This window comes from Dendrobium catenatum, unplaced genomic scaffold (assembly GCF_001605985.2).
Source record: "Dendrobium catenatum unplaced genomic scaffold, ASM160598v2 fragScaff_scaffold_974, whole genome shotgun sequence".
Classification (NCBI taxonomy): domain Eukaryota; kingdom Viridiplantae; phylum Streptophyta; class Magnoliopsida; order Asparagales; family Orchidaceae; genus Dendrobium; species Dendrobium catenatum.
In genome coordinates, this window is record NW_021319436.1 from 2,216,849 (window position 1) to 2,241,751 (window position 24,903).

The following is a 24,903-nucleotide window of genomic DNA, read 5'->3' on the forward strand; positions in this document are numbered from 1 at the left end:
TGGTAGCAAGTACTATGTTTTTCCCTTATATGAAGTAGTCTATAAAGATATGATAGAGAAAGGGATATTGCTCTGCTACAGCACCAGTGGAGATATGGAAGAACAAACAGGGGCAAAACAAAATAGAGGCATTTACAAACAAAATCTAGCATGAATGTATGGCATGTTTAGAAGGATCATGAGAAGCCAACAATTTGCTTTCAAAACACCCATTATATCCAACTAGTATTGATTGCATGCTGTAGAAGAGCTTATATTCAAAGGCATTTTAGGATTCTGTAGCTGGCTCCACCTTCTCCTCCATTTTCCCATCAGTGGAGATATGGAAGCCCTCAACTTTGCGTGCGGCATCGTTTACCACAGCGCTGATCTTTCCAGAAACTTCGATAGAGGCCGACGACTCGTTATCATCAAATGTAACAGGACCAGTCTGCCATATTCTGATGGTGCCATCCTCAGAACCTGAAGCATAAGACTCACCGCCCGGAGAGAAACGCACACAGTGGACAGGGCCATGATGGCCTTTGTTGCATCCTGAATTATTATAGAGAATAATTGTCCAAATTCAAACCAACTCAGCATAACATAAATTTCAACAACAAAATTGAAAATGCTAACCGATTTCTTCGCCGGTGTGAAAATCAAAGATGCGAACCCACATGTCCTCTCCTCCGGCGACAAATTTGTTTCCGAATTTGGGTTCAAGGGAAGCAGATTCAACAGTGCATGGCATATTGTAGCTCTTCACAAGACCAAAACTGAGCAGGAATATTAGGATGGCATTTCTCAGATAAAAATAGGGATTGGAAGGAAGTCTTTTAAACAAACTGATTAGAAACATTTTTGCGAACTTACTGATTTGCATCCCAAAATTTGACGGTTGAACCGTCAGCAGTTGTGATGTAGCGACCATCTTGACTAACTTCAGCACTGGTAACAGGAGATTTTGTTTCCAGAATTTGGATGATTTCTCCACTCCTTACATCCCATAATCTGCAGTTAATAGTTACAGAAGCTATATAAGAGAAAAGCCTCAAAGTATGAACTTAACCTGCAAAATAATGTCAAATGTACAGCATAAAGTACTCAAACAAAAAATATGTTTCGTTTTAATACCCCAACCGCCAGTCTGCATGGCTGTTATGAATTTGCCATTGGCCGATTAAGTGCAAGTTAGTTAAAAAGAACCACCCTACCAGCTCACATGCATATACTAGGGGGTAAGTGTGGCCTTGTGGGGACGCAATTCATGCGTGAATGTACTGCACACGATCATCAAATGTGGAGGAATTTCCACCCCTTTCATTTAGTATTGACATTCCTGTCTCTTAGAAAGAGATGCTAAACGATTGAATCAGACAGGTGCAGGTGTGGTACCAAAAAAGGAAAGTTCAAGCTCAGGATCGGATTTGCAAATTCTCCGAATCGAAAACCTTTCCAAGGAGGCTTGAGAGGACTTAGCTTGCACGTGAAGAGAAGAGTCCGATATCCACACCTTTCTGGATGCAGAGTAATGCAGCTAAATGTACAAGCCTCCTATGATGGCTAACTAATGAAAATCTCAAAAAACTAAGACCAGACAGATTTACTGCATGTAAATTCTGGCAGCGGCTGCGAGTGCTTTATGTAGTATCGAAGGGTTCCCAAATGTCAATTTTTGAAGAAGCCATCTCACATTTGTAGATAAATTTGGAAGTATTTGAACTCAGTTTTATAGTATAGCCAATAGAATAGAATAGATAGAATTCTAAACGCTGCTGCTAGTGCTTTATCCACAAATGAAGGATTGCCTATGTCAATTTTGAAGGGTGACACGTCTTTTTTATATAAATTTGAAAGTGTCTGAACTTAGTTGTATAGTATAGTACTATAGTAAATAGAATAAAATAGCTAGATATCTACCGCCTAAAAAGTTCTAGAGAACTTCGTATTATCTACTCAGTTAGCATATTTAGAAAAAGTTCTATTTTACCTTCATATTAGAAAATAAAAGTAGACATCATATATTATTTGCAGAGAATAATTTAAATATTAAAACTTATTTGAAAATCATCTAAATCTGCTAAATTAAGGATTAAAAAAAACAATCAAATAATTAAGTGAATCTTTTAAAAATTGGAGTGGTATTATTTGCTTATTAAGAAAGGTAGAAAAGTAGAAAAAAAAATTACAATAAATTATATATAGACTTCTCCAAAAATGTTACAATGAAAATAAATGCAAAAAAGGAGAAAAAAAATCTTCAAGGGGGCAGGCGGCGGGAAGAGATAAAGGAGTCACATGGATTAAAATATAAGGGACATAAGAGGAACTATTCAATGGTTAGAACATTTAATTTGTGTGCTCAAGAATCTCTAACAAGATTGGTTAACATCGTGAACCCCAATATCATTTAAGACTTCCTCTCAAATTGAATAATATAAATCTAATATTTCTATTTCACTAACAATATTATGTTAGATCCTACAACAACAACAACAACATCAAGCCTTTATCCCACAACATGGGGTCGGCTACATGAATCATTTTTCTCCATTATGTCCTATTAAAAGTCAAATTATCGTTTAAATCTAATAAAGAAAGGACATTCCTAATATTTTTCTAACCAAGTCTTTTTAGGTCTGCCTCTACCTTTCTTAATATAAGTCAAATCTAATACCTCTACTCTCCTAATCGGGTCATCGGAAGGCTGCCGTTTTATGTGACCAAACCATCTAAGGCGACTCTCTTTAATCTTATCTTCTATTGGAGCTACTCAAACTTTTTCACGTATATGCTCATTTCGTATCCTATCTCTAAGGGTAAAGCCACTCATCCATCTGAGCATCCTCATCTCTGCCACATTTAACTTAGTATTATGCTTCTTTTTTAATGGCCAACATTCGGCACCATAAAGCATCACAAGCCTCACCACCATCTTATAGAATTTTCTCTTGAGTTTGAGGGGTACTTTTCTATCACACAACAAGCCCGATGCATTCCTCCACTTCAACCATCCAACTTGAAGTCTGCTGATAATATCTCCATCTATTTCACCATCACTCTGAACAATAGATCCAAAATATCTAAAACGTGTACTCTTATTAATGACTTGATCGCCCAAAGTCACAATCCCATCACTAGGTCTATTACTGCTAAAATTACACTCCATATATTCAGTTTTAGATTTACTCAAGCGAAACCCTTTAGACTCTAAGGTTGGCCTCCATAATTCAAGTTTAGTCGACCTACCCGGCATGAATCCAAATTGATTTTGAGAAACATTATAGTCTGATCAAGTCATTATTGAGCTACCCTAACCACAGTTTGAAATTGCACAATTGAGTATTGAGGTGCTTATTTTCCATAAGGCAAAATGCAAAGTCTCAAGAGATTTCGAAGCGTAAGCCTCAAAATTAAACGCCATTAAATTAATGAAGATATAAAACAATTAGCATACTAATATTAAAGTAAGATGTTGAAAAAAGATAATCAAAATTCAAAGGCCATTAAAAGTCATGCATGGTCGCAAAAAAGGTTAAATTAATAGTATATTCCACTCCCAGTGACAATAGGATCGGTTGCAGGCATGAGGGTCCTATGGTGTGTAGTTATGAAATTGTTATCGTGTTGTTCTTTTCAAGTTCAATTTGATTTAGATATAATAAGTTTATAAATCAAAATTTTAAATTAGATAAATCTTATTTTCAAGCATTAAACCTCTTCAAAATTGCGCTAACATTGTGCTGAGTATGCCTTGAGGCGTGCCTCACCCCCACTAAGGTGTAAGCCTCATCTAGCAAGTATGAGACATATGCCTCATTGCTTCTTTTTTTTACATTGCATCGAGACAACCCTTGATGCAGGTTTCTAATTATGCAATTTTAAATCATAAACCTAACCTATTAACACAAATCAATACCACTACTTTTATAAGATTTAAGAAAATCTAAACACCACCATAACCACTTTAAAAATCTTCTTAAAAATAATCGATTAGCCCACACCCATTAGAATTCTAATTCAACTTTTAACTTTCAATTTGCATCTTTTGATATCAAATCTATTAAAAAAAATAATCTTCTTTGTTCGATGATTTAATCCTATGGCTAGAATCAATTTCGATTCCTAATCATAATCAAGCATTACAACCCTAGCTGTTGTTCTACATTTTGTAGTTAATTTTCCATTGGAATCACCTCATGACATTTGCATCTTTTTTTTGGCTTTATGGAAAAAACATTATTTGTGATGTAGTAATTTCTTTCCAAGATACTCCCATGCTTTATGAATGTTTCTTATTACGAAAAGGAAAAAAATTGAAACACTGGGAGTTAAAATATGCTAGTAATATTTAACTTAATTATAAATTTTATCAAAAAAAAAAACAATCAACTGAGAAATGATAAACTTAAAAAAAATATATCTAATTAGCACAATCATAAGAAAGTGTGATTTCAAAAGCAAAGTGGGTATGAGTCAACACAAATTTTAAATACCTCAAAAGGGCCCCAATAGGAGAGAAATTCTCTAAAACAAGAGGTCCTTAGCATGTTGCCTTTTGTTGTTCATAGCTTTGCCTCATCAAGATTTCATTACCATGAAGAAACTAATTAAAAATAAAATTATAATGACAAGGAAGAAAAAATCGGTCATGCACATCTGCGAGCAATAATGATTTCTCCAAACTATAGTGGAAGTTTCTTATTATCCCTAGATATTTTGACAACAGAATTTTGAGTGATTTGGTCTCTCAACAATAACTATAACCATCACAATCAATTTTGCCTCATGTGTGGCTTATATAACTATCCTCCTCACATCTCTCAGAACTGCTCATCGAAGCCACCACAATCCTTCAATGACCCTACATGTTGAAGGCCTTCTTGCTACATTCATTGGCTATGTTTTCATGTTTATAATTATCAGCACATTAATTATTTGTTTCTTGACAATAACTCATTTTTATTTTCATTCAATAAAAATTACTTAATTGTAAATATTATTCCAATTAATCTTCCTCCTCAATAAGTGGTTTGATATCCAAACCATTAAAATTTCACATGAAATATTAATAATTATTTTAATACTACATGATGTTTATAATTACGTGCAAGGTATTTCATTGTCAATTTCTTATTATGTTCACAGTTAAAATCTAAATTTTATCAAAGTACAGGTCCAAAACAACCATAGGGATATCAATAAATGTTAACATGTCTAGGATTTGACACTTTAACTAGAAAATAACCAAGAGCTTAAACCTAAATTTACTAATAGAATTAGCTATTTATTGGAAGAAATAAAATTTAATCATGCACTGCACCCTCCTCGACCCTTAATTACATTGAAGCTGTGTCAAGAGATCATGCAACTTTTAAAAATAGTTAATAGGTGAAACACTTGCAGATACTAGAATAAGGATTTTGACATGCACCATAATTCATTGTAAAGAGGTCTCAAAATGTAACACAAATTAAATCAATTTTATATATCTTATTAAATTAGATGAGACTGTTTAAACAGTGAAATATGTCTTCAATTTTGAATAGAGCTCCACTTTGAAATGATGCCCTTCCTACGTCTTTTTACAATTGAAATTTCAAAAATGTCCTCCTCCCTCTCTTTCAATTAGTTGGCTATAAGTATGTTCATGTTTCTTTCTGTTCTCTCTCATATTCCACAATGAATCCCTCATAAACTTATCTTAATAGCACTAACACAAATAAATATTTAGTTTTCAATCTTTTCACATATTTTTTTATTCAAACTTACTCTAATCTCACATAAGGAGCAAATGAAAACTAATAAAATACAAGGAAATAGGGTACCTAATACCTATTTCAGCTATACTAATCCAGTATTTAGCTAGTAGAAGCTGATGTCTCCAAAAAAAAAAACAGTACAATTACATTTTCCTTTAATAACATGCATAATTTGGGTACTAGTGACAATAGTTTAGAGTAAAATCATATAGAATAATAGCAATATACGGCTGCTGGATGTTAATCATGAAAAAAATATGCATGACATAGTTATTTAGTTAAAAAGTGGCCACATGAATTATTATTTATTCAAACATCAGTAAAACATATGGAGTAATTAAATACCTCACACCTCCCAAATCAGTGCATGAACTTAGGATTGTCTGGTCACTATGAAGCCATGCAGCAGTTCTGATGGAACCAGGTGATTTATCAATTTCAGTCGGTGGAGCATCAGGTCTATTCAAATCAAATAAACGCAAAATCTTTTCAAGCCCACCAGTTAGAAGCATGTGGGTGTCCTGCAGTCCATTAGGAATACAAATATCCTAGATCAATTTTCACCAACATTAAATTTGTATTTTGGCACTCAACATTCCAAAACAAATACAACGAGGATGCAAAGATGTAATATGTTACAGAACTATGCAGATGGCACTGTGAAATGACTTGGTCATAAAAATTGGATAGCAAATAAGCATAAGTGCAAGATAGAAATCAATAAGTTTCATACACAAGTATGTAATAGAAGATCAACACGGCATCTACTCGGTGCATTTGTTCCCAATTAATCCATCAAATTAACTTTTTAGTTTCTAGCAGCAGTATATCTCCAAATGCATGTTGTGCACGTCTTTAAAACATTTCACGCAACACAAAAAAGGCCAGAAACTTCCAAAAAACTATACTTCAATGAATAATAAATCCACTAACAATATTTAAGAAAAATAATTCAGTAATATTCATGCAAATATATATATATAATATATATTCATTAACATCAACCATATAATTTAATGATGCTGCAAAAGCAACCACTCCAGCATGGAAATTAACATAGTAGCTTTCTGTTGCAACCACCCTAGGGTCAAGTTGGCCAATAACAAGATCAGTATCATCTCCGAAGCAACTTCCCATTTTCTTTGTTTCTCTGCTGATTGCATTATCGTCAGCACTTTCGCTTTGCTTCTCTGGTGATTGCATTCCTGGCCAGCGCTTCAACTTCTTAAAACAGCTGGAGAGGAAAATCAGTAAAAATATGATAGTCAAAGATAGAATGTGGTGTACACACGTGGTGTTGGGAAAAGGAAGAGGTGTACTCATCTTAATCATTTTCAGACAATGTAGTTCCATGGACATCTTTGAGAGCAATTTTTCATTTGTTTTAAAGTTTTTTTGTGCCATTACTTCTATGATAATTGTTTACAATTCCGCTATCCCACCCAACTTAAATTGTCCCCTTGCATGATTATCCAGGCTACTGGGATGATGAATTTATTGCAAAAGCATCTTGATCAGTTGTCCTCGATGCTCGCTGATCTATAATGGTGATTACTTCATACCCATTGTACCCATACTGGCATGAACAAGCAACCATTAACCTAAACTATGCTGATTCAAATTTGGGAAAAAAAAAGGTATAAGCATTCATGGCCTACAGGTCCGGATAAACATTAAGTTAGACAAGAGTGGGCATGTAGGCCGTGTCACAGAAGCTCAATGTTAGCAAATTTACAAGATAGGATCATGGTATGTTGCTTAAATTTTCCTATTTCAAGGTCTTCCAATATTGGGTTAAGTTTCAACTATTTTACCCTAATGTAATTATGAATTATTTTAGTTATTTATAACATCGCTATTCTATAAATCCAAAAAAAAAATGACTTAAAGAGATGAACCATACGAGGCTTATAATCGTTACAACCAAAGGTACTCCACGACTCCATGCTTTACATGCAATCAGACAAACCAAAAACTAAATGTAATGATCTACCATGTCCTTGCAAATATGTAGAATTTCTTTCGGCAGCCATGTCTAAAAAACACCCCTCACCCCTCACCCCTCAAAGCTATCTTAACAAGGTGTCAACAGAAAGACATCATCAGCTTATTATTAGTCGGATAAAAGGTTTTTTTTTTTCTTTCAACTACCCAAGAGAAAACAGAATGTTTACAAATTTCTGTTCCCTTACAGGAATCTTATTCTTGATCTCTTCTTCTTTTTGCTCTTTATGTTTTTGTGGGTGTGGGTGATTCTCAATGCCTACTTTTTTTTATATAAAGAAGATTCTATAAGTTTCATCTTGTTAATTAGTTAATATTACAGAGCGGCATTGGGAAAAAAACACAAAGAAAAAGTTCTTAGTTAAGTGACAGAGAATCTTTCCAAAGAATGCACCTGATTTTTAGATTAATATCTCACAACCCTTGGCTGAACATGGACCAGCAAGAAAAAAAAGGTGACCCTGAAGGGGGGACAAAACAAAAGAATCAGTGCATGCCAATCCTTTGAACACCTCTTGCCCTCCTCCACCCCTCTCCCTTGACAGCAGATCATTATTAAAATAACGATAGCTCCTTGTCCTTTGCAATTAATATGCTGCCCAGACACAATGCCTTGTTTCAAGCAGCCGCGACTCCTTTTCCCTTCCACCAAAGTTCAGAGAAACTAATCCCACTTGTCATAATACAATGCATTTTTTAACATATTTTTTATGTCTCATGGTTGGCATGCCTGGCATGGTGAGGGGAAATTTGAATAAAAGATTCAGCCCTGTCCTAGCTGTGATAAGAAAATTGAAATATATCTTTTATACATACAAAAGATGCTCCACAGGTGTCAATAAAGACTTTAATACTAGCAAATCTACCATCTTATGATGCGGACATCCAACCGTCCATGCCTATCCAAGGAGGAGCTGAAGATCGACGACCGAGATCACTTTGTTTTATTTTAGTTTATTAAGTGTATTTTGATTTAATTTTGCAATTTCCCTTTTTTACCCTCTTGTCTTATGTAAGCTCAATGGGCAAATGTGTCTTTTAATTTCTTTTGAGGCCTATATATAAAGGCCCCTTCTCTTGTATTAAGCATGATGGAATTATAAAAAAATTGTGTTTTGCACTTGTGTTCTTTGGGAAGAAAGTTAGTGAAATCCCTATGGAAGGGAGTCGGAGTTTCCACCAGCCGTAGGATGGGTCTGGGCTCGTGGCGTGAAGTCCCTTGGAGAAGGGCAACGTACTACCCGTCAGCTGCTCGATGTGTCCGGGCTCACGGTTGTATCTTTCTTTCCCTAAACCCCTTTTCTCCTCCTCCCCTCTCTCCACCTCAAGCCGCCGGCCTAAGGCGTCACCAAATTCCTTACCGCTGGCCACCTAATCCTCCCGCACCCACCAACCTCAACATACCACCATATCCCCAAATCAGCCCCTCAAAGTCCACCTAACCGCCGGCCCATCTCCACCACCTCTAGCCATGCCGCCGGTTGCCATCCCCCTCCCTTGCCTCCAATTCTCCTTCCCCCACTTGCTACCAATTCTTTGCTAAATTAGATTTCATAAATTTGGTAACTCTTATTTGAATAAATTCAAATCAATTTGAATTTCAAATAGTTACTTAAATTATAAATCTTATTTTAGGAAACCTATTAAATCAATTCTTATTTAAATTTTAAATTAAGAGAGGATGAGATACTTCTTTCCAATCTTGATTTATTAATTAAGCATTAATTATCACATTAAAGTCTCTCCCTCACGTTGGAAATATTTCCAAAACCTGGCCCCTATTTTTGCCCACAATTTCAGCCTCCCTAATGTTGGAAATATTTCCAAAATCTGCCATATTTCTGCCCACAATTTCAGCCTCCCTCACGTTGGCAATATTTCCAAAGTATGCCATATTTCTGTCCCCAAATTTCAGCCTCCCAAATTGAAAATAATTCCAAAACCTGGCCACAATCCAGCCGTCCCCTCCCTAGCTGTTTCGCTGGGTTATATCTCTCCAAAATCCTCCTAAAGTTGATCCGATTCTTAACTTTCCTGCTCTCCAAGTTGCTGCCAGAATTTCCTGCATCTACCACTTGGTTTGCCTTCTACCTGAAAGCTTCCAAAGGCTGCATTAAGAGAACAGTTTGCTGTCTACTAGTTCCCACCGGCTCCCCGTCACCATAGTATCCTCGGCACAGCTTGTCCTTGTTGTCCAGCACTTTTCAAAGTCAAAAACAGCCCCCCCTCAATCCCCATACCCGTTCTACATCATCTTACCTCTCACTGGGTGCTCAAGGATGAGCCTTACCTGTGAAACTACTTACTTTTCCAGTACCTTATTCAGTGATAAAATGCATTAACCAGTTAAACATGCTACATGTGTAAATGCTTATAAATTAGACATCCGCTTGATTTTTGCAATGAATTGGTAACACTTTGCATTTTGCTTCAATATACACTCCTTTTGCTTCATACCGCACCTTGAACATTCACAACACTAAGCCTACTACTTTTATTTAGAGATTTTATCCCAGCATAGAAAAAGTACATTCAAGAAATATAATTTGCATATTTTAAATTTCAAGACAAGTTTATGAACCACATTGCAAAATGTATTATACTTGTCCAATGATTACAAGGTCCAAGCTGTGATCAAGGACCAGAATCTATTAAAAAAAACAGCAGAATCTCCAAAATCAACAAAAAATACACGAAAACAGAAGGCAGCAATGAGAGCAGCAAAACAAATAAAAAATAAATTAATTTGAACCACATACAAACAACAAAAGGCAGCGGATACCTCAGAAAAGGCACATGCACGAACAATGTGCTTGTGTTCAAATGAATGCAACTCATCACCAGTTAAGGCATCCCATACTTTCCTGCAAGCAATTGATGGAAATAAATGTCAACAACTTATGATCATCTATAAATTATTGAAAAGTAAATAGCATAATTTTAAGAAGTCATTGGCAAGTTTTGACAAAGAAATATTAGAAAAATAAGAAAGTCTGAAACTTATAAATCTCAAAATAATAGATTTTATCATCTGAATCATGAAAACACAATGAGCTGGTCATCTATTCATGCAAGAAATATAAAAAGAGGTGCTGAGCCAATATAAAAAATAATTAATAAACTCAAATATTTATAAACTTAATTGAAAATAACTTGAAAAAAAAGGCATCATACGCTGAAAAATCAGCAGAAGCTGAAGCAGCGCGCAAGGCGTTAGTGTCAAGGCAACAGCTCCAAACAGCACCCTTATGCCCTTCAAAAGTACCAATCCAATCACCTGTCTCCCCATTTCTCAGCATGGGACTTGAATCTAATGAAGAAGAACGATAATATCATTCATAAAAGGAAGAGAATATTAAAAGAAACAAAGTCAGTCTAATATGGGGTAAAATAACTTTCAAGAGCTAAATGTATTGACAATTATATATATAGTACTTTTAATAATTTACACCATAAAATTTAAGGTGTAAAGCAGCACTTTCTCTAAAATCATTCAAAATAAAAATAAAGCAACTAAAAAGAAATTATTTTTTTCTCATCCAAATGATAGCTGAATAAATAATCGTAACATACAAGAATTTAGATGGTGTAACCTAACAATCTGGATGATGGAGAATGGTACCCTAGATACAGTACGCTGTTTAGCAGGCCAGGAACAACCTTTCAAAAGCCATTTTCTCTGCAATCATGCTTATCTAGGAGAAAGGCAACATAAGGTTGCCAAGACCTTTTACTTGAGGCATAATCCAGCAGGCAAGGCTCCCGCCTTTTTCCAATTCAGCACTAACTTAAAAAAGGTAATAATAAAAAAACTCATTGAGGGATTTCTTCCATATACATTATTAATACTAGCAAAACAAATAAAACCTCCATAACATAATCTTGCTAAGAAAAAAACTCAAATTGTAAAATCCAAAACTAACATTACAAATAATTCATAACATAAATTATATGAAAAAGAATAATATTTTAGTTCATTACACGTGCTTGTCAAAAAATCAATGAACATATTATAGGATTATCCCAACCATTTGGGGTTTTGTGAATTTCCCTTTCTTTTTTATTTAGTTAAAGGATATACCATACGTTTATTTAATTTAAGTAAGCCTTTTGAACAATACTCAGCCAATGTGATTGAAAGTTTTCTTATATAATAACTATAAAGTGCGAACATTTATAAGAAGTACAAACATAATATGACAAAGACATGAGGACATGAAATAACCATAAAAAATAGAACACAACACATGATTGACAGTTCTCTTATATAAATTTATAATACAAAATGTAATGAAAATGCCAAATGTCAATATTTTCCATCAAAAAACATCATACAATGAATAGTGATGGTTTTGTAGTAAGTCATGATGGTTTTGTAATTTTGGTTGAGTATATAATTCATAGTCCATGTTGACCCTCAGAACATCAAAGCTATTACTAAATTGTTACAGTCTATCAATATATCAAAAGAGTGTTGTTTTCTTAGTATAGCAGGATGATACAAGAAGTTTGTTAGAGAGTTCTTGTAAATAGCAATTTCTTAGTTCATTTTGACTCAGAAGACTGTATAATTTGAGTAAATTACATATTGTGAGAAGAGCTTATAGAAGCTAAACAATCATTTTGTATTGACACTAATTTTAACCATTGTCTCTGCATATTGAGAGTTTCCAATACTCAAGAAGTATATCATTCGTAGTCCATGTTGATCCTCAGAACATCAAAGCTATTACTAAATTGTTGCAGTCTACCAATATATCAAAAGAGGTTGTTTAATTAGTACAGCAGGATAATACAAGAAGTTTGTTAGAGAGTTCTCGCAAATAGCATTTTCTTAATTAACTTTGACTCAAAAGACTGTACAATTTGAATAAATTACATATTGTGAGAAGAGCTTATAGAAGCTAAAGAATCATTTTGGGTTGACACTAATTTTAACCAATTTATTTGATATTGAGAGTTCCCAATGTTCAAGAAGTATATCATTCGTAATCCATGTTAACCCTCAGAACATCAAAGCTATATAACTAAATTGTTGCAGTATACCAATATATCAAAAGAGTGTTGTTTCCTTAGTATAACAGTATAATAAACGAAGTTTATTAGAGAGTTCTCCACAACATTTTCTTAACTCATTTTAACTCGGAAGACTATACAATTTGAGTAAATTATATATTGCGAGAAGAGCTTGTAGAAGCCAATGAATCATTTTGTGTTGACACTAATTTTAAACATTTTATCTGATATTGAGAGTTACCGGCATTCAATAGTGTATTGTTGAAGAGAATAGGATGTGTTTTGATGCAGCATGAGAAATTATAACTTATGCATCCACACAATTGAAGCACATAAAAGGAACTATCATATTCATGATCTGTAACCAAATTTCATTATACTCACGTTAAAATTTTGGAAACATTACGTAAATAGAATGAGATATGAGATTTGTATTGATTATCAAAGTTTGAAGTATATTCTCGATCAAAAAAGCCTGAACCTCAAAAAAAAGATATGGTTAAATTTGATCAAGGATTATGATTTGAGTATCCAATACTAGCATAATAATGTGTTTTCCCATTGGAGAGACAAGGTGGATGATTATCACTTAGATTAAATTGATTACGAAGATCAAGAAAATATAGTAGGAGGTAGTAAAAGCAATCAATGTGCATGTGTAATTATTAGTTCAAATGATTCTACAATCTACCTTATAGGAGAGGATCTAAGAAGCCCAAAAGATTGATGAGGAATATGTGAAACTAACAAAACAAGTTAAGTCAGGAAAGAAGGCATAACTAAAATTTGATGACAATGACATTCTTACTTATAGTGGTCAAGTGTTGGTTCTCAATTGCTTGTGATCGAAAAATAAAATAATGCATGAAGCTCATTATATAGGATATAGTGTTCGCCCTTGGATCAATAAGATGAAATCAAGATCTAAAAATTGACAATGTTTATAAATGTCAAGTTTGTCAAATGGCCAACAAAGAACATTAGTAACCTAGTGATTTGCTACAGTCATTACCCAATCCTGATTGGAAATGAAAAGAGATCATTATGAACATTCTAATTGGATTTCCTATGCCAAGGTAGTGATATGCAATAGTATGCTTTATGATTGATTGATTATTATTTTGTTGTAAGACAACCATATTGGCACAATAGTATGTGAAAAAGATAAAGAGGTTGCACTCAGTACTGAAAGTGATTGCATATGACTATGATGATAGGTTTACCTCTAGGCTTTTGAGAGGAATATAGGAAAGATTTGATATTACATTGAAGTTCATTATAACATTTCACTCACAAATAAATAGACAATTTAAGAGAAATTCGGATATAAGAAAGCTTTTGCGCTTAATTTTGGTGCTATTTGGGAAGGCCATTTACCTTTGATTGCTTACGACAACAAAAAAAATCTACAATCCAATAGCAGTATGCCTCCTTATGAGACTTCATATATGGAACACAGTATATACAAGCATTGGCATGGGTTAAATGAAGTTGCAGAATGGATATTGTTGGGTCAAAAAGTGATGGACAATGCAACTCAAAAGATTAAACTTATTAAAGATAGATTGAGATCAGAACAAAACATGCAAAATAAAAAGTAAGACCCCAAGCACCGTGTTGTAGAGTTCGGAGTAAAAAAATGTGTGTATGTGATGGTCAACCCACAAAAGGAAACGAGCATATTTGTAAGAGAAAAATAGTTAACCCAATGCTTATTAAACCTTTCAATTAATTGGTAAAGTGGGAATCCTGCTTAAAGGTTGTTATTGTCAAAGCATATGATTAATGCCCGTTATGTATTCCATATTTTAGCATTGAGGAATTAGGTTACAAATAAAACAAATTGAGAGCTAGAGACCAAGATTAATGTACTATTTGATTTTACATTTAGAAAAGAACATAAATGTATGTGGTCGTATGATATGAAACAACATAGGAATAAGCAAATTTGTATGGAGTTAGTGGTGGCACAAGGCAAATGGAGAAATTACATGAAAGAAGATGATATGAGAACGCTATCCATATATATTTGATTGACTAGTTTGTGACTGATAGATCTACTGGAATATCAAATACTATATTATTTTTAAAATGAAGAGTTTATAATACCTGCTTATGTAGTTACCCAAGACACCCACATTATAGAGTTTTTTTCTCATTTACAGAGATTATTTACAAAATAACTTTATTTATATGTTCATAAACTTGTGTGATGACTTTAAATGAGTGTTATAATATTTTTTAAATGATTTTACATCTCCAATAAAATCATACATATAGTATTGGATCTTACATACAATCAGGTCAATTAGGTTGCCCGATTTGTTGAATTTTGGTACACATCAATTGAAATACTCTGATACAATCGAACATTTGGAGTCAACTATTGTAGGATTTACAATCAATTTTCATTGGTGTGTTTCAAACCTCTGTTTAAAATTGCGCAAATAGAGGCGCGCCTTTGCGCAATTCTGCCCAAAAACGCCTCATAGCCTACGCAATTTTGGGCTTTCAAGAGGCGTACGCCTCACTGGGGCTGAGGCGCGCCTCAGAGGCGCAATTGCGCAACTCATTGTGAGGCGTACGCCTAAAGTTCAAACTCATTGTAGTATTTTATGGCTATTTTTTCACATCTTGTTGAGCACTGTATTGCATCAAGTTTCACTTTCTTATGTGAGCTAAACTCTTACATTAAACTTCGAGTTATTTACAAAAATGACCCTCACATATATATTATTATTTTTATTCTCATTTCCACATTTCAGTCAAACAAAGGAAGATAAAGAGAGTAAGAGAGTTGAGAAATAGAGTTAATTTAGGAGGGCTTAATGATTTATTTAAGGATCTATGCATTTGAGAAAATAGTTTGCATAAAATAGGCTATTATTACACTATTAACTATTTCATATTTCAATAATTGTATTCTTCTTGTGTTTTCTCCTATTATGACTCTTTACCGAAACGAATATTTTATAACGTATTAATGGCTTTCATCATCCAACAATATTTTATTATACTAGAATTTCTACTTATTTTTCAAGATTGTATCAAACTTTTATGAAGTGTTTTGTATTCCTAAAAGATTCATGTTATAAGGTGTTCCACAATTTGTAGAAATAAAGGCTATGATGTGATAATGTTCAATGATCATGATGTTACCTACCGCATAAATAATATGTGATTTGTATGTTGTTTTATTCATGGGGGGTTTTCTCCACACCTTCTTATGCACGATTTTATACTTCATGTGCAATTATACACATGTCAAAATCATTTATATGAACTTCTATAGTTCTACTTATTTCATGTGAAACAGCTAATACTCATACATATTAAAGTGTGTCAACAATTTCCTAATGTTAAATATTGGCGTCTACCTATACATTATACATATAGTTCATATTGATTATCCTCTTGTAATGTGCTATATGAACTTTATCAAGTTTAAGGGCTTGAAGTAATATTGGAATACAATATGAATGTTGCACAATGTATACATACAAATGAAGGGAAAAGGTTTGATGGATGCAAACAGCTTGGTTGGAATAATAGTCTTTTGTAGAGAGGTAAGCTGATGGATTTACATTAATAAAGAATGAGGCCATGGTGTTGACCCTCCTAAAAGAAGACACGAGATTGGTTCTATGAAATGGCATTAACCAACATGCAAAATATAACGACCCTCTTATAAAGCAAATGCCACCAACGAAGAAATTGACATGGTGTTACAGGTTAAACTTAGTAGCCCAAATATCTTTACTACATGAAAAATGAATGATTGAATGGACATGTTACTACCCTAGTGATAACTAATTATTGATATACTACTAATTTTATTGAATGTACGGTTCAAACGAAGGCAATGAGTAATGGAAACAGAGAGGTGAAGTAATAAGTACAGAAATAGTTTCAATGAACGTGAGATGAACATGATTGAATACCAATTCTTTACTTGAATAAATTAATTGAAATCATGTCAATGTTATATTAAGCATCATTGATCTATGACTTGACTTGCATAAGTCACCCTTCATCCAACACTTTAGTTCATGCATTCATTCAACTTTAATAGCAAATAACAGATAAACAATAAGCAATTAAATCAAGAATTGAGTTTAGATGAGAAACAGAAGTCAAAGGATAAATACTAAGCTCTTTAGCAATCATGATTAAATAAAACATGAGCAAAATATGTGATAATCCTTGAAAAAAGTTCTCTAATTTATTAATCAAATTTAATTATATTTACTCTTCTTAAAGTTTTTTTGTAAGTACTCATATCCAAATAGACCCTAATACTTAGGATTATCACACAATAAAGGCATATACCAATTTCACTTTTCTATTTAGTAAGCATGACCTACTACACATGTGATCTTTTATATTTAAAGATGTGGTTTTCATTAACTATTTTTTTAATGAAATCACAACTTAATTATATTTTTAAGAATCGTACATATATTACAAAAATTATAGTATCATTTTCACAATAAAATCAATATCAGTCCCAACTCCCAAGACAAAGAATTAGTTTTTGTTTACCTCGCATAAGGTGCAACTATTTGTAAGTACCTTCAATAGATGTTACCCATCGACTCTCCAATATAGTTTTTTCTCTCTACCCTTCCATTTTCATCTTAAAAAATTCATTTTGGCCATATAAGTCTGTTTTCATTGGTTTTTTTGTTGCCAAACACTCTGATGCATATAACATAATCAATTTTGGTAACAATACTATAAAACTTATCATGATGATCTTATTGTCCATTTTGACGCATCTAATGCTTCACAATAGAATGATATGCCAGTAAACTGGCAAATATTGTTCAATGAGAAAACACACAAACCTTTCCAACAAATATGATTCATAGGCAGCAACAAAAATACTATTTTTGTTGAGCATGTTTGTGGTAAAAGTCAAAATGATGCTTATTTTATTGGAAAAGAAAAGAATTCCACGAGTCAAATTAAACATGCCGTGCTACGCTATATTATATAATACCCTCTAGCCACTTTCCCATTCCGCCACCTAACTTTCTCTTGAAAGTTATCTTCTCAACTATATCAATATAACATATCCAAGTTACTTAAATCTATCACATCCAATTTGATACAACAAAAATTGTGATTAACAATTATCACTTTCCATCCATTAAAATTGAATATAGTACTCAAGTGTTTAAAATAAACACTAAAACCTTGTCATATAAAAAGGATCTTTATTTTTCCAACATTTCACTTAAAAAGAAATCCCAACAGCTATATCTATCTTATCAACAAATAGAATACAGCAAAATGCCTCATAATTTCTAACCATCTTCATAATCAGCACAATTTAAAAACACATTAATGTTAATTCAAATTACAACCTCCATATGATAGGAAATTCCTAGTCACTTTACAACTATTTATGATGCCAATCACTAGTTCATCATGCTTGTTTTAGCAACATCAACAATGCTTTTCATTGACTTGCTATTCTAATATGCAAACTAATAATGTCGTCACATTTTCTCCATACTGCTCATCTAATCAAATCTCGTAGCAATAAATAACATGTCATTCCAAGATTAACAAGATCCATACGGTATTCTTTGATTGCTCATAATTTTTTATAGAACCATGTAATCTTTTGTCCCTTATAGCATGATCTTCTCATAACTTATTGTATAAACCATAATTAAATTCCCATATAATTATCAAAATACAACCTTCCCATTTGTTCTTGAAAGACTACTATGAAAAAAAAAAAAAAACTCCAATGACTGCATCTCTTGGTACTCAGAACTTCATTAAGGAAAATTGTAACCACACTAATCGAATAATAGTACAAATAAAAAAAATCATTAATCATAATATAAGATAAGAGATAACAGTATGTAATATGAAAATTGTGTAACAACATATACCAGAAAATATGAAAACAAGAGCTAAAAAGAAGATGATGAATAAGGAAAAATGAAAAGGTTCCAAAGGTGAAAAATCAATAAGAAGATCAAAATAATTAGCTGATAGAACATACTAAAACATAATGAATAAAGAAAAAGAATGAAGTTTATCAGGTAAAATGATGATAGTATAATAAACATTCACATAACTTGACACAAGGTGTCATAAAAGAAGTAAAATAACAAGAAAAAAAAATAGCAAACTCCCTTAGAACAAAAATGATCTCTACAAAGGTGTTGTTATGTAAGCATTTGAATTCCCAAACCATGCTACGTATCATCGTGTTTAAAATGTATTAGACAAGAGGGATCAATGCACTTATATGGAGCTCTATTTGACACAGTGCATCAAACACTAGGCAAAGGCATTGTCCTCAATAAGCATGTGTTGATTGTATGCATATCATTCCAAAGAAAACTTGGTCAACACAATGTTGTGAAGTAAATCCATTTCAAGGAGAAGGATCATACCTAAGAAACATTTACTTCATATAAGACCAATCATACAGATGGAATAAAACACAAGTTACTATGTTTATTTTAAAAATATATTTGGTGGGTTTCAGATCTACAATTTTAATTCCAGAAGTTCACATTGGGATGCTTCGTAGTTCAATTTCAGCCTGCATTCCTTGTGCAAAAGGAGAAAAAGCTACAGGATTTAGCTTTCCTAAAACCAACATAATTTTGATGGTATTGGAACCATTTACAGGCATTGTTGGCTCCGTTGCCACGGTACTAATAAGGAATGCAAATGTAACAATGAAATATTCAATTATACAAAAGAATAGCATAACAATAAGAAAGAAAATTTTCCGACATCTATCAATTTAGTTCAAGAATATTCTTTTGTAAAAAAGCACGATGGGTAAAGTAGAATCCATTGATTCAGGATCATCAAGAGTGGTAGAAAAGACAAAATAATTCAGAGACGAGTGGCCTTTTAACTGAATGTAAAGCAAAATTAACAAGACAGGTCTCGAAGGAATCAAAAAGCCAATCAAAGATCCACTAGGAATAATAAATACTCACCCTTGCTGGCGCTGATGAGAAAAAAGCCGTCCGCGGTTATAGGACTGTAGAACAAGTCAACAACTGGGCGCGAGTGCCCATGGCAGACTAAAGGAACCGCTATCTTCTTCTTGTCCATTTCTTCACTGACAAAAGCAACGCCACAAAAAACCCTAACCCTAAAACGCTCTCTCAACCCGTAAAGAAGAAAATGCAAAATGAATCAGAGATCAATAAACCTTACCCCTGGCCCCAAAACAATCACCCCCAGCACCAAAACAATAAAGCAACCAAGCGAAGCCGAGATCAAACAAAAGAAAAGGAGTAGCAATGCAAGATTAGACTTTTACACGATCCCAACGCAATATTGACCACCTTACATCAACAAAGACGATGGAAAATCCAATCTAATTGCCGCTGATCAATCTATAATTTATATACAACGAATCGACAACTGAGAAGAAGCTAACAAGAAAATAACATGAAAGAAGGAAGTGTGAACTGTGGCCAATGACTTCATCGGACGGTAAGCGTGAAGTTTGGAATTTTTGGGCAACAAGCAACAAGCTCGTGAGCTCGTAGGACTTGGCTTTATACTCATTAGGTTAATTTGAAATTAAGAGTAACATAGATTAATTACATAGCTCATTTTAACATGTTGGTTGAGAGCTTAGACTTCTAATTAAGAGTTATTGAATTGGAGTCTTTGTATATATGTTGGGTGTATGAATTTGACTTAAATAGCATAAATGTACTAAAAAACATATAATTAATTATTTAGTTTTATATCTATTTTTTCTTAAAATAAATCAATTGCTATAAACTCATATTGATTAAATTTAAATTTAAATATTTTAATTTTGATTTTCATAAAAAAAATAATTTATACATATCAATATTATTGAATCAATGTTGTGTGATTATTTAAAGAATTTTTAAAAAAATGGAATTGAAATTAACAATTTTTTTAGTTGAAATTGGTATTTGTCAATTTATTTGGTTGAGTAAAATTTAGTTGAAAATAAATTTATTTGGTTATTTAATTGATAAAAACTTGTATGTGCTATGAATCAAGATAGGGACATAAAGTGCAAGGAGAACCTCGCTGGCCTTCCACTCGGCCACATCAACAATCTAGCACGGGGATTATGTGTAAAAAGTCAATCAAGAAGCTTGTTAGGAACTTAATGATTTCATAACAACATTTATATTCTTTAATTAGTTATATCATTAGAATGATAAATAAGAAAATTGGGATATGTGCTTAGACCACTCTCTCTAATATTTTTTTAATCTATGTTCTTTACCTCTATCTCTCTAATATATTATTGGGTTCTTCACTATTGCAAACCTAAAGCAAAAGTTAAGCTATAGGAATTGATATCTTAACATAATTTGATGATATCATTCTTGTATTCCACTTTTTGTTTGTTTAATGATTTATTGGAAAGCACCATCACAATAGAAATACTACTCATCTTTTTTGACATCTCCACAATCTTTTGATGCATTTTTAGTACATTAATGGCACACGACACGCATGCTATAGTTTATAAAATCTATGATTATATCACTTACAAGTTATGAAATCATCAAAGGGGTTGATGAGAACTATGTGTGATGCCCCATAATCTAAATTTGAATAATTATTTATTTTATTTAAAAAAATATATTAGTGAAATCGGTTTGTAAAACGGACACCTGACGGTCCCAAAATCCTCACTTGTACCGATAGGTACCAATTTCTTAAGGATTTTTACTGGTGCTTAAAAATTACGAAAAAATTCATGTAAGTAAAATACTACAATCAAAATCCTATAGTGAAGACGGTTTGCAATTTTAAGTTGAAATGACTCTAAAAAAAATTGGCAATTTCAAAATACAGTCTATTACATTATGTTTCAAATAACTAAGTCTTGAAATTTGTATAAAGTAGGTTGTCTACAAATTCTCCTCACCTACAATAGCAAATGGCTCTTTGTCTCTACGGCCAGCTATAACTCCTTAAGATCTAAGGGAGGACTCAAACCTATTTTTTTCCTAAGCATTTATGTATTTCTAAATTCAACATCTCATTTTATCCAAACCAAATAATCGTCCAATATAATATAACACAACTAGATAGAACACACACAAAACATTTCTTCCAAAATATTTAAATAACAATAACTTAGATTACAATGATTTCAATTAAAAAATTAGGGTTCGTGCTCCTTATCAGACTCAATATACTCATCGGGATATTTGTCTTTGCGTGAAATATTTTAAACCATAATGTGAGTATAAAGCTCAGTAGGTCAACCAATTTCCTCCATATCTAAGTTTAATACTTGGCTCAACTCCATTCATTTATATTGTGAACCCCGCATATCACATTCTAATCAATCTCCGATAACAATGCATTTCAATACCATTCTGCATTTCTATCAAAGGTATTGTGTTTAAATATTATGACCAACATTGAGAATGAAAAATAGAATTGCAAAGGATATGCAAGCAAGATGCATCTCATTTATAATTGAGGGTGGTATGAGAAAAATATCATATAATGATGAAACAAAATAAAATTTTAAACTTTTATTTTATTTTTTATTAAAAGGCAACAAAAAAGTCTATTTGAAAATCTTTAAATTAATAAAATTCACATCTCATAATTTATTCAACTATGATATCTACAATAGAATGAATATTAGGATAAAAATTGAATAGGGACATTCTAATCAAATTTTTCGCTTGGATGAGATTCAAAATTTTTAGATCTTCTTTGAGATGAGTGCGACACAAATCATTTATATATTGCACTAATCTCAAAACACATCGAGCTAGGGCTTTAAAATTATCTTAAACCTTAGAATTTTTATATAAGCAGTAATTCTATTTCAATTTATTTGCAGTTGAATAGAAACAAATGAATATTTGTATAAATATGCTTGTGTTCTATATATGTCTGAAAGTTTAAATCTCTGCCCTTTATTTATCTAATTTACTTTCTAAGGAAAGGATTGCAATATAATTGATAAAACAAGAAGAATAATGATATATTTCATTATCTAATTTTCAAAAAGAAAAAAGAAAGTTGAATTTCTTAATTATTATAAAAGAATTATGTGCAAACAAGACAAGTATATTAACTAAATACAAAAGATGGAGAGAATCAAAATCAATGGAATTGATTAATAAAGTACAATATGAATTGTACTATTATAGTTTTATCACAAATTCTATTACATAGATTAGTCATGTTGTGGCATCTTCAGGTTTAGCATTCGGTTGTATCCTTATTGACCTGAAAAAAGATAAAGATTTGAACTTTTAAGTTTTTAAATCGTTTGCATGTCTTTAGTAGTGTTTTGGTGCATGAAAATATTTGTGTGTGGTTTTAGAATGAATCTCAAGTGTTTGTATGAATTTCGACAAAATTCGAAAAAAAAATTACTATTCGAGCTCCTCGGTGTTGAGTGTCTGAGCACCTCAGCGCTATTATAGTACCAAGCATCAAATATTGCCATTTCAGCGTCTATCACTACAGGAAAATCACTTATTACTGACGGAATTTTCCGGCGGTCAGTTTACCGGCGGCTTTCCGGCGGTTCTTGACAGCTTATTTCCTACAAAATTTTCCGGCGGCTTTCCGACGGATTACCGGCGGCTTTCAGACGGCTAATTTCCCGGCAAAATTTTGCGACGGCTAATTTCCCGCAATATTATCCCGCGGAATTTTCCGGCGGCTTTCCGACAGATTACCGGCGGCATTCCGACGGCTAATTTCCCCGCAAAATTTTGCGACGGCTAATTTTCCGCAAAATTTTCCCGTGGAATTTTCCGGCGGCTTTCCGACGGATTACCGGCGGCTTTACTTAACTAGTTTATTTTAATTATCAATTAAAATAAAAATTTTAAATAAATAATGTTTAATTATAATATTCATACTATTTTAATATAAATAAAAAAATACTTACGTTTAACCATTTTGCAGAATCGGCGCATTGGTCAGGCATCGGGGCTGCGGGTGAGGAGGTCTACGGTTCGAATCTCAGCGAAGACAGACGCGGGTGCGAACCGGGCTTTCATTGGTCAGGCACTCGGCCTCGGGCTGGCTCACGCGCGCGAAAAATATTTAGTTGGAGTCATTGATCAATACATGGTTGTTTTATGGTTCTCTCATAACAGTTTTTTTTAATATATTTTTTATTTAATTTTAAATTTTTGATTAGCTTATAAGTAATATTTTCTTTTTAAGAATAAAAAAATACAGCAAAATTTTTTAAAATTTTCAATATTGAAACGAAGGTCGAATGAAAAAAAAAATTGTTAGAATTAAAAAAAAAATTATTTAGGCCCCCCCTATAAAAACTTTCTAGCTCCGCCACTGGTCGCAACCCTAGACATTTTAAGCACTTCAATTACATTTTAAATCCACAGTTCAATTCATTTCACTTGAGCAGCCATCTTTGAAGAGAGAGAAAGATAGAGGTTTGGGGAGGGAAAGCTTCATTTTGAGCCCTTTCGACCATTTTTAGCTGCCGAGCCAGTTGATAAAGTTGTTCGGATCGAAGTTGCTCGCATTATGTCTATCTCAATTTTCAAAAATATACATTTTTTATCAACTTTTTTGTTTAAAATTTTATTTCTGTTACAAAAAAATGGGGATAACTTTGCACTAATAAAACTTTCACCACATAACTTTTTATATATATTATAAAGATTATGAATATTTTGAATATTTCTAAAAAAATTTCCAACAAATATTTTATAATTTATAAAATTTTTATTGAATAGAAAATTATCTAGATGTACAAAAATAATGTTGTAGTATAATTAAAGTCTTAAAATAGTGTTATGCACAATCTTTAGTAATTTGATTATTTATTGAAAATAAATATTTTTGTTTGGTAGAGTTTTTTGTTGCCTATTGTTTTGGATAATTAGGCAATTTTGACACATGTTTAATTTTGCTTTAAATGTTATAATGTGATGAAATAGTGTATATATATGATTGAATTATGACTGCTAGGAAATATAAGAGGCTAGCATTCTTTGAGATTTTATCTCTGTCTGTAAATATTGTGGTATCCATAAGGCATATTATTGTGGCTATGAGTCATGTTGTAGTTCCTACGAATATATTCTAGTGCTATAAGCACAAAATGGAGTCATAAGAGACTAAAATTCTTTGAGAG

At 32.7% G+C, this 24,903-nt stretch overlaps 1 protein-coding gene across 2 annotated transcripts; it reads right to left on the reverse strand.

Moving 5' to 3' along the window:
* Positions 1-20,293, reverse strand: LOC110101912 (serine-threonine kinase receptor-associated protein). 2 transcript variants are annotated; one of them, XM_020830009.2, is made up of 8 exons: positions 19,968-20,293; positions 19,745-19,869; positions 10,923-11,058; positions 10,531-10,612; positions 6,090-6,265; positions 856-993; positions 619-758; positions 1-534 (listed from the first exon to the last, which is right to left on the reverse strand). In XM_020830009.2, the coding sequence occupies exons 2-8, from the start codon at positions 19,860-19,862 to the stop codon at positions 269-271; spliced, it is 1,056 nt and encodes a 351-aa protein (XP_020685668.1). In that variant the 5' UTR covers positions 19,863-19,869; positions 19,968-20,293; the 3' UTR covers positions 1-268. The 2 variants fall into 2 exon arrangements, with proteins under 2 accessions (XP_020685668.1, XP_020685667.1); XM_020830008.2 differs by having other exon boundaries at positions 19,745-20,293.
* Positions 20,294-24,903: the final 4,610 nt, after the last annotated feature.